The sequence below is a fragment of the Ursus maritimus genome (genome assembly GCF_017311325.1).
Source record: "Ursus maritimus isolate PB19 chromosome X unlocalized genomic scaffold, ASM1731132v1 scaffold_X1, whole genome shotgun sequence".
Lineage (NCBI taxonomy): Eukaryota > Metazoa > Chordata > Mammalia > Carnivora > Ursidae > Ursus > Ursus maritimus.
In genome coordinates, this window is record NW_024423319.1 from 83,763,452 (window position 1) to 83,773,268 (window position 9,817).

General features: G+C 47.7%; 1 protein-coding gene and 1 pseudogene across 1 annotated transcript in view; one reads left to right on the forward strand and one right to left on the reverse strand.

Annotated features, from left to right (window-relative positions):
• Positions 1-8,128, reverse strand: part of ZNF81 (zinc finger protein 81) — a 352,185-nt gene extending 344,057 nt beyond the window's left edge. The window contains exon 1 of the mRNA XM_008692403.2: positions 7,615-8,128. Within this exon, the coding sequence (XP_008690625.2) occupies positions 7,615-7,686 (72 nt within the window). The 5' untranslated portion in view covers positions 7,687-8,128. The remainder of the gene's footprint in view (positions 1-7,614) is intronic.
• Positions 8,129-8,604: 476 nt separating this feature from the next.
• LOC121103508 overlaps positions 8,605-9,817 on the forward strand; it is a 2,273-nt pseudogene continuing 1,060 nt past the window's right edge.

The window sequence follows — 9,817 nt, forward strand, 5'->3', positions numbered from 1 at the left end:
AATCACACCAAGTATAAATGATTAACCTCACCCCTAATAATGACAGGGAATCTCGGAATGGATATACAAATGAAATACGGCTATATTTGATTGAGAGTGGAAACACCTCACATGAAATGGAGAGGCTGGAAAGAATAAAACGGATGAAGTGTTTTGTAAGCATGTTGGGTCTGGTTACACAGCTCGCTGTTGGCCTGCGCGTTCCATTTTGGGAAAGTGACTGGCTTTCTAGAGGTGAAAGGTCATGGAAATTCCGTTCTGAAGTTCAGAGGAAGAAAATGGTGCAGTGTAGTTGTATTCAGAAGAAGCGTGTGGTTGACGGGAAAGCTCGGGGTCTTAATCTTGCTGTCAGCAGGCACTAGATGTTTCGTTTTGAGGATGGTTGTGAAAAGACAAGCTTCCCGCCCCTGTGGACTGTCTTGATTATAATTTGAGGTTTTGGTCTGGTGGCAGGCATGCTGCTTCCTTCTATTATGTTTGCTTGTATAAAACTCAAGGGATGGGGACGCCGGCGCGGCGCAGTCGATTACGCATCTGCCTTCGGCTCAGGTCATGATCCTGGGGTCCTGGGATCAAGCCCCACATGGGGTTCCCTGCTCAGCGAGGAGTCTGCTTCTCCCTCTCCCTCTGCCCCTCCTCCTGTTCGTGCTGGCTCTCTCTCTGTCTCTCTGTCAAATAGATAAATAAAAAATTAAAAAAAAAAAACCTTAAGGGAGCTGTCCACTTCTGGCATGATGGAGCTGATGCAGTCTCTCCCCAAAAAGCAACTCTAAAAGCTGGAGGAAAAAAAACCTGTCAAAAACAAAAAACAAAAAACACAACCACTTGGGTCCCCTGGAATGAGACTAAATGCATACTACCAACTGAGAAGTGTTTTATTCATCAAAACCGTCCAACTGTGGCTCAGAGCGGCATCGTTCATGGTGGTTTTTTCCCAGTGGGGGTCCCATCCCTTCTCCGGAAAATGAGCTTCACTGCGGCTGCCGGCAATGGCTAATGTGACTCGGAGTGCGGCCAGCTTAAGTGACTTTCTCAGCAGCAAGCAAAGGCAGGGGGCCGGCGGTGCCATTAGCCGGACCTGACAGCCTGTTGGGGGCAAGCCATGGGCCAGTCGGTTGGGAATTGAACTTGGAGGTCTGGGAGGTGAGGCAGCCATAGGAGATCTGATAAACGAACTCCCCGTGTCTTGGGCAGCCTGGAGCCCGTACGCATGCGTAGCAGAGCTCAGAACAGACCCAACTCACCCACGTAGCTCTGGCTTACTGAGCCCGTGGGTGGCCAGGGGAAGACACGAGCCCGCGCCGGGAAAAAATAAAAGCCACGGCAGACTTGTCAAGGGCCTGGGGTTTGCATGTACTCTCCAGCCGTAAAGCAAAATCAAACACGCTTGACATGTTTTCACACAACCTCGGATCAGTCTTTGGCTGAACACGATGCTGTACAGACAGGGGGTGACCTGTCGAAAGCCACCTTAAGTACAAAAAACAAAACAAAACAAAACAAAACAAAACAAAAAAAACACCAAAAAACAAACAAACAAAAAAACCCCAGCAGAGTCATCAGTGGCTGCACATTGCAGGGGAGACCGACTTCACAGATTTAAATTGGTTCTAAAACCTGAGCAAAATCCCCGGACCAGCTATTTGAGACTTCTGAAAAGGAAACAGACAAGGAGCCTCGAGTTCGAGGTACTATTGAAATGGCGTTGACTTGACCATTTCTCCCCCTCTGGGATACTCCAGATTGAACTCAATGAGGTTGAAATGGGAAGTGAGGGCTGTGGCATAGAAAGAGATCCCCGAGAAGCCCTTAAGTTCTGGCGCGAGGAGTAGAAAAGAGAAGGCCTAACGCTCAGAGAGAGTGTGGAAATCCCCCACCGTTTTATTTTTATTTTTATTTTCTCTGGGCTCCCGTGCCCAGGCCTCTAAGCGATATCATGGTGGCATCAGCCGGGGCCAAAGGAGACCTCGCAGGAGCCAGAACGCTGAGGGAGGGGAAACTTCCTGTCCAGTAGGTGGAGCTGTGGGCCCAGGAGGGCAGGACCTCCCCCCTCCTTAGACTGAAGAACTTGGTAAAGCAACCCCGTAAAATGATTTATGAACTCCAGATGAGTCAACTTGTTCTGTAAAGGGCCAAGCAGTACATATTTTAGGCTGTGGGCACCATACAGGCTCTATCACAACTACCCAACTGGGCCATTACAGCAGAAAAGCAACCAATACATGACCAAATGAGTGTGTCTGGTTCCAATAAAACTTTATTTAGGAAAACAGGCAGCAGACTGGTTCTGGCTCACAGGCTCTAGTTTTCTGGCCTCTGCCGTAGAGGAAGGAAAACTTCCATGCACACCGAAACCAGTACATGAATGTTCATCACAGCCCTATCCATACTTGCCCTAAACTGGAAACAACCCAAATGTCCTTCAGTGAGTAAATGTGTTAACAAACCATGATACGTTCATACAATAACACACACACGCTATGCTCAGTATACTCAGCAAGGAAAAGAAATGAACCGGGGCGTCTGGGTGGCTCAGTCGGTAAAGTATCTGCCTTGGGCTTGGGTCATGATCCCCGGGTCCTGGAATGGAGCCCTGCATGGGACTCCTGGCTAAGTAGGAAGCCTGCTTCTTCCTCTCCCTCTGCCTGGGCTCCCCCTGCTCGTGCCCTCTCTCTCTGTCAAATAAGTAAATAGAATCTTAAAAAAAAATGAACCATTGATACATGCATCAACATGGATGAATTTTAAAATATTATGTTGAGTGAAAGAAACCAGGCTCAAAACGTTGCATACTGTAATCTGAACGAATGCTCCGGATGATTCCATTTATATGGCATTCTGGTAAAAACCAAACTATAGGTTTGGAGACAGATCAGTGGTTGCCAAGCGCTGGGATGAGGGAGAGGTTTGATTATAAAGGAGAAGCACGAGGACATTTTTTAAGATAGGAAACTGTTGTGTATACCAATTTTGATGGTGGTTACACGAATCAATGTATACTCTATGCAAATTTTTAAATAATAACTTCCTTGCATAAGAAAAATTAAAATACACTCCAGGTGGACAAAAATGCTGGCTATTAAAACGTTAGATGACAATAGAGAACATTACTAAAGAATCTCAGCTGGTAGCAGGCTTTCTACAGTAAGATATAAAATACAAAAGCCATTGGTAAATATTACTACATCTAAGTTCAAAATTCCTGCACAGGAGATCATAAATAGCAGTGAGATGAGTCACGAAAGTAGAATGAAGTTTAATATCGAAACATCAAGAATTCCAACCAACCAATGGGAAAAAGATTTTTTTAAACCCAGTAGAAAACCGGGTAAGTTATACAAATAGGTGATTTATAGAAAAAGAAATACGAATGTCCAATCAACTTAGGAAATTATGCTCAACACAAGAGCAGAACAAAGGTATTTAGAGACATGCAAATTAAAACAAATATAAGATTTAGTTTGGCTTGAGCTAAAGGGGGATAGTATCCAACATTGAAGAGAGAGTGTATTATCGGCAGACTCATCCACTCATGAACATACTCTGGTTCTGCCTTTTGGAGGATAATTTGGCAGTTTTTTAAACTAAAGATTGATTTATTTTAGAGGTGGGGAGGGGCAGAGGGAGAGAAGACTCTCCAGCAGACTCCCCACTGAGCATGGAGCCCCACGCGGGGCTCGATCTCACGACCCTGAGATCATGACCTGAGGGGACACCAAGAGTCAGACGCTCAACTGACTGAGCCACCCAGGCGCCCCGAATTTGGCAGTTTGATTCAAATTAGTAGCGCCCATCTTTGTCCTAGGAATTCTATTTCTAGATATCTATTCTCCTAAGAAAAGATTCACACGGATGCCCACAGAATCATGTACCAGGGACTCTGCGGAGCAGTCCCATAAAAACTTCAAAGAGACCTAAAAGTTCACTGATAGGTTAATGGCCGAGCAAGCAATAGCATTGCCCTATACTATGGAGCACTGAGAGTGTAGCAGTTAAAAACGGTGAGATAGTAAGTGTATTCGCTTCCTTTTGCTGCCGTAACAAGTCACCATGAAGTTTGTGGTTTACGGCAGCGCGAAGTTACTATCTTACAGTTTTGGAGGTTGAAAGTTCTAAATGGTCTCACTGGGCGAAAATCGAAGGGTTCGCCAGGCTGCGTTCCTTCTAGGGGCTCTAGGGAAGGATGCATTTTCTTGCCCCCTTTATCTTCTAGAGGTCACCTGCATTCTTTGGCTTATGGTCCCATTTTGCATCTTCAAAAGATCGGCAAGGAAATCTTCCCCCACCCCACACTTCGGCTTCTCTCTCTCTCTCTTTAAAATTTCTTTTTTTAAAAAGATTTTATTTATTTATTCGACAGAGATAGAGACAGCCAGCGAGAGAGGGAACACAAGCAGGGGAAGTGGGAGAGGAAGAAGCAGGCTCATAGCGGAGGAGCCTGACGTGGGGCTCGATCCCACAACGCCCGGATCACGCCCTGAGCCGAAGGCAGACGCTTAACCACTGTGCCACCCAGGCGCCCCTCTTTTTTTTAAAATTTCTATTTCTTTGCTGAGAATGCCATTTGGGGGGGGTATGTTTACTAATTTTTTTCAGTAATCTCTAGGAGCAGTGGGGCTTGAACTCACGACCCTGAGATCAAGGTCCACTGACTGAGCCAGCCAGGTGCCCCTGCTTCTCTAAGGACCTTTGTGATGATATTGGGACCACCCGGATAAGCCAGAATAACCTCCTTGTTCTAAGATAATTAATCTAATCATATCTGCAAGTCCCTTTTGCCATGTAAGGTCCCATACTCCTAGCTTCCAGGGATTTTGATGTGGATATCTTTGAAGGAGTCATTATTCTGAATACCACAGGTAGCTTTATATGTATCAACAAGGAAATCTCTCTGATCCATGGTCAACCTATATTTTTAACTGGAAAAGCAATTGGCAGAAGAATAAAAAGATTCCCATAAAAGGAAAAAACACAAACTATGCATTTTTCTATGGACCGTATATAGGTAAATGCATAGAAAAATGATCTGGAAGGATAGCCAGTAAGCTGACCCACAGCAGTGACCTCACTGGAGTCTAGGACTGGAGTGGGGGGTCAAGTGTAGGACGATCAGTTCAGATTGGGGCAGAGCAGAAAGCTGCAGAAGACATTTCTTCAAGATTTCTTCAAGAGATTTCTTCAAGCAGATGGAATGAATAACCTATGTTTATTATTTGCAAGCATGGACTCGAGGCCAGATTACCTGGTTTGGAATCCCAGCACCAGCACTTTCTAGCCTGTGATTTGGGGTGATATGAGATACTAGAAAATATAGTTTGGTTTCTGCTCCCAGTTCCTGGCCCAGAGCTCCAAAACCCCTTGTAATGTCCTAAGTGATAAGGGCACTAGAAGCACCTTTTGGTCTCATATTTGATCTTTGACCCTGCTTCCTGACACAGGGCTCCTGAAACTCTTGCAATTTCCTGGGTGATGGGAGTGTCTTTTGTTCTAATGAAGCAACGGTGGGTCAGCTCCCCCATGAGGGCAGGTCACTGGAAAGACCAAGCCATGATTAGGTGCTTGGGATTTTTCAGGCCCACCCCCCATCCTCTCCAAAAGGGAGAAGGGCAGCCATGCCTAAATGATGGGGCCTCTATAAAATCCCGAGTATGGTGTTCAGAGAGCTTCTGGGTTGGCGAACACGTGGAGGTGCTGGGAGAGTGGCAGCTGGAAGAGGGCATGGAAGCTCCGCCCCCTTTCCCCACACCTAACCCTAGTAGTCTCTTCCATGCGGCTGTTCATCTGTATCCTATATCATATTCTTTTATAATAAACAAGTAAATGTAAATAAACCGCTGTCCTGGGACGTCTAGGTGGCTCAGTTGGTTGGGCAACCGACTTTTGATTTCAGCTCAATTAGTGATCTCAGGGTCGTGAGATCGAGCCCTACGTGGGGCTCCAAGCTCAGAGGGAAGTCTCCTTGAGATTCTCTCCCTCTCCCTCTGCCACCCCCCCACCCCGGCTCACTCTCTCTGTCACTCAAATAAGTAAATAAATAAAATCTTTAAAAAAATAGTATGGTGACTAACATAATATAATAAAAAATCATTATTAAAAAATAAAAAAAAATCTTTAAAAAAATAAACTCTTTTCCTGAGTTTTGTAAGCCACTCTAGCAAATTAATCAAACCCAAAGAGAGGATCATGGGAACGTCTGATTTATAGCCCATCGGTCAGAAGCACAGGTGACAACCTGGGACTTGGGATTAGCTTCTGACATAAGGGAAGGGAGCAGTCTTGTGGGACTGAGCCCTTAACCTGTGGGATCTGATGCTTTCTTCAGGTGGATCATTTCAGAATGAGTTAAATTGTAGGACGCCCCCTCTGGTGTCACAGAGGGTCACTTGGTGTGGAGAAAACCTTCCACGCATTTGGTAACCAGAAGTGTCAGAAGTGAAATGTTTTGTGGGGCGGCTGGATGACTCAGTCAGTTAAGTGCCTGCCTTCAGCTCAGGTCATGATCTCAGGGTCCTGGGATCGAGCCCCGTGTCAGGCTCCCTGCTCAGCAGGGAGTCTGCTTCTCCCTCTTCCTCTGACTCTCCCCTGCTTGTGCTCTCTTTCTCAAATAAATAAATAAATAAATAAATAAATAAATAAATAAATAAAATCTTTAAAAAATCATAAAGAAAAGAAGTGAAGTGTTCCATTCGAGAGTCAAGGAGACTCACAGGAGGGAGAATTGTGGGTACTACCCACAGAGATACTTACTTAAATTTTCTGCACTTCAGTCTCGTCAACTAATAAAATAGGGAAAGCTCAGATTACCTTTCTCATCAGGTAGTTGTGGGGTATATGTGGAGTGCCTACAGCAGTGCCTGTTACGTAAGTGTTTGCTGCTAGTATTATTATTATTATTATTAACCTAATACGTGGAATATGTTGATAACATTTATACCACTAGGAAGAATTCCAAGTTCAATAACTGGTAAGCATAGAGAAAACTAAATAAACCACTAAACCAGACAATTATTAGCTGTAGGAAAAGCGAAAAGATGAGCAGGAAAGGAAACACAATCAAACCACAGCATGGCTGAGTGGTGAATAGCTTACATGGTCAAAAAAATAAATACTGACCTTAGATCTAGCCAAGTTACACAGTCATGTTAGGAGGATGGAGCTCGGGAAGTGTGGGTGTGAATGCTGGAAAGGGGGGTGGCATGCATGGGAGAGAGCTAAATCCTTATCTCCTGTGCTGGAAAGACAAAACACAATGCCTGCAAAAGAACGAACGGGCAATATACTCATGTAATTTACAGATAGGAGGTAAGAGCGATAGAATCAATTAAATGAATTCAAAGTAGCTTCCCCTTTAAGAAGCTGGAAAAGGGGCAGAGGAGTCAAGGAAATGCTTTTTTTTTTTTTTTTTGGAACAGACCTTAGAGAAATTTGCCTATTTTTACTGTAATGCAGGTGTAATGTTGTTTTGTTTGCTTGTTTTGTTTATTGGAGTATAATTAACACACCGTGTACAGCCACCGTGCAAAACAGTATAGAGGTTCCCCAAAAGATTAAAATAGGTCACAGCTGTCTCCTCATGGAATGAAGTCCTGCCCCTGGAGCCCTCTCCCTCCTCACCTCACACAAGCTGCCACGTCCCTCTGCAGCCAGGACCGAGGACCACTGGGGAGAACTCCGGTTAGCTGGCATGTTCCTGCTGGGCCTCAGCTCCCGGGCTCTCTTGCTGATGACTCCGCTCTTCCCAGGAGCTTGAAGCCAGGCGGGCACCTGGGGACTCAGTCAGAGCCGCTGGGGCCGGGAGGTAGGTCCTGCAGCCTCTGCTACAGGGTCCGGCCCAGGGGCTCTGCAGACTCCAGGAAGCCCTGGAAAGCCAGTGTCCACGTGGTCATTCACCATTCACCCCACCGAATTTTAAGAGTTACTGGGTAGGATGTGGTATCAAGGGATTGTTAACTTTGTGAGGTGTGTAAGGTTCTTGTGGTTCTGTTCAGACAAGCAGTATTTACTTATTAAAGATACATACCGAAGTATTTATAGGTGAAATAACATCTGGGATTTTCCTTAAAAATGTTCCAGCAAGGGCAAGATACACCGATTTCCGCACCTTATTTGCAATGCACCAAGAAATGAGGTAGATTGAGCCACGACCACAGCAAAGGGCAGCAAGATGGTGATGACCGGGGGCCTCTGCTCATTCTCAGCTTCAGGGAGAAGCAGAGGGAGTACCCGACAGGTGCCCGCAAGCGGAAGCTGGAGCCAAGAAGGAGGCCGTTATCCTTCATGCCGCAACAGTTCAAGGAGCGCAAGCTCTGGGAGGAGCGCCCCCGGGAATCCTTGAAGATGCTGGCGGAGAGAGAGGAGGCGAAGAGTCAGATGAGCTGCAGTGGCTGGTGGCCCCGAGGCAGAGTTCCAGGTGCAGTGTGACCACCCCAGCCCACACTGCCACTGTGGCGCCACCAGCGACCGGGACCTCTCCCGGGACCCGCCTGAGCAAGGGGCCAGGCTGGGTCGGTGGAGGCACCATGGAGAAGCCAGCCAGAGCCACACCCGGGAAGCCCAGAGCCCCCCAGCCACCCCAGTGGGTCTCCTCTCTCCCACTATCGCTGCATGTACGATCATAAGAAGGTCAAGAGCAAATACCCCGGACTGACCCAGGACTCCACCACGAAGCGCCTGAGGACCAGTAGGACCCAGCCCCCCTAGCGGAGAGGCAAAGCCCGGCAGAGCCAGCAGGGAGCCCCAAACCGGGCCATGCTCCCAGCCTCGGCTGCAAGGACCTGTCCTGTCTCAGCGTGTGGCCGTTCCTGTGACCCAGCCCACGCTGGGGTGATCACTCCACAGCCCCAAGTTGGAATGCCAGCACCTCTCCAGCCTGGGGCTTGGACCCCAGAAGCAGCCGGTAGCTGAGAGCTGGTCTCTCCGGGAAAGAGCCTTCAGAGCCAAGTTTGAGGCCCTCGGCCTTCATCGGATTTGTGAAACGAAGGGCGCTGGTGGTCAGTTTGTCCTTGGCCTGCATGCTGCTGCCGAGGGCAGGTTTCTGGGGTAGTGGAAACAGGGTCAGTCCTTATTCTCCAGTAGTTTTCCCTGTGGGCATGAAGACATAGTGTTAGATCTGGGCCCCTAACCAGGAGTGGAAGCAGCTGAATTCCCTGCCCCCAAACTTGGGCAGTGCCCCCAGGCTTCCAGCAGCTCTCAGACAAGCCCAACAAAAAAGGAGTGATTAATGCCTTTTAAAGAAACTGCGTCTTGACTCGCTTGAAAGCCTGGCGTTCTGCAAGGGCTGGCATTTCTTCACACTCCTTCCGGATGGAGCAGTGAAAACCAGCTTTGTCCCTTCCTTGTCCCAGCTTAAGAGGGGCGCACCTCACTTACACACAGCGCTGTTTTGCGGACTGAGCAGGGCCATTGGCTGAATCCAGATCCACCTGCATCAGGGAGATGTGCCAGCGAGGACCACCAGAGCCCTTGCTAGACACCCCCCCCACCCCCGCCACTTTCTGGTTCCTCTGATTCTGGGGCCGGAGCACAGGAATCTCAGGTTATAACTCTGGTTGGGGGAGCTATGTTGGGTCCTAACACTAGGACTGTAAAGGGAGTAAGATTTGCCCTCAGCTACCGGCAACGTTCATGGAGCAGTGAGAGAGACGGTCAAGGTGACCGGACAGTGCTGTAATGGGAGCACAGTTGTAGGGTCTCCCCAGCCCTGGGATGTGGCAGGCTTGGGAATGGTGGCTCCGTTGTGCTGTACCTGGGGGAGGACAGGCGCTCTCCCATGTCGCTATCAAAACCCACCTCCTGGTGATGCCCAATGACAGCAGGT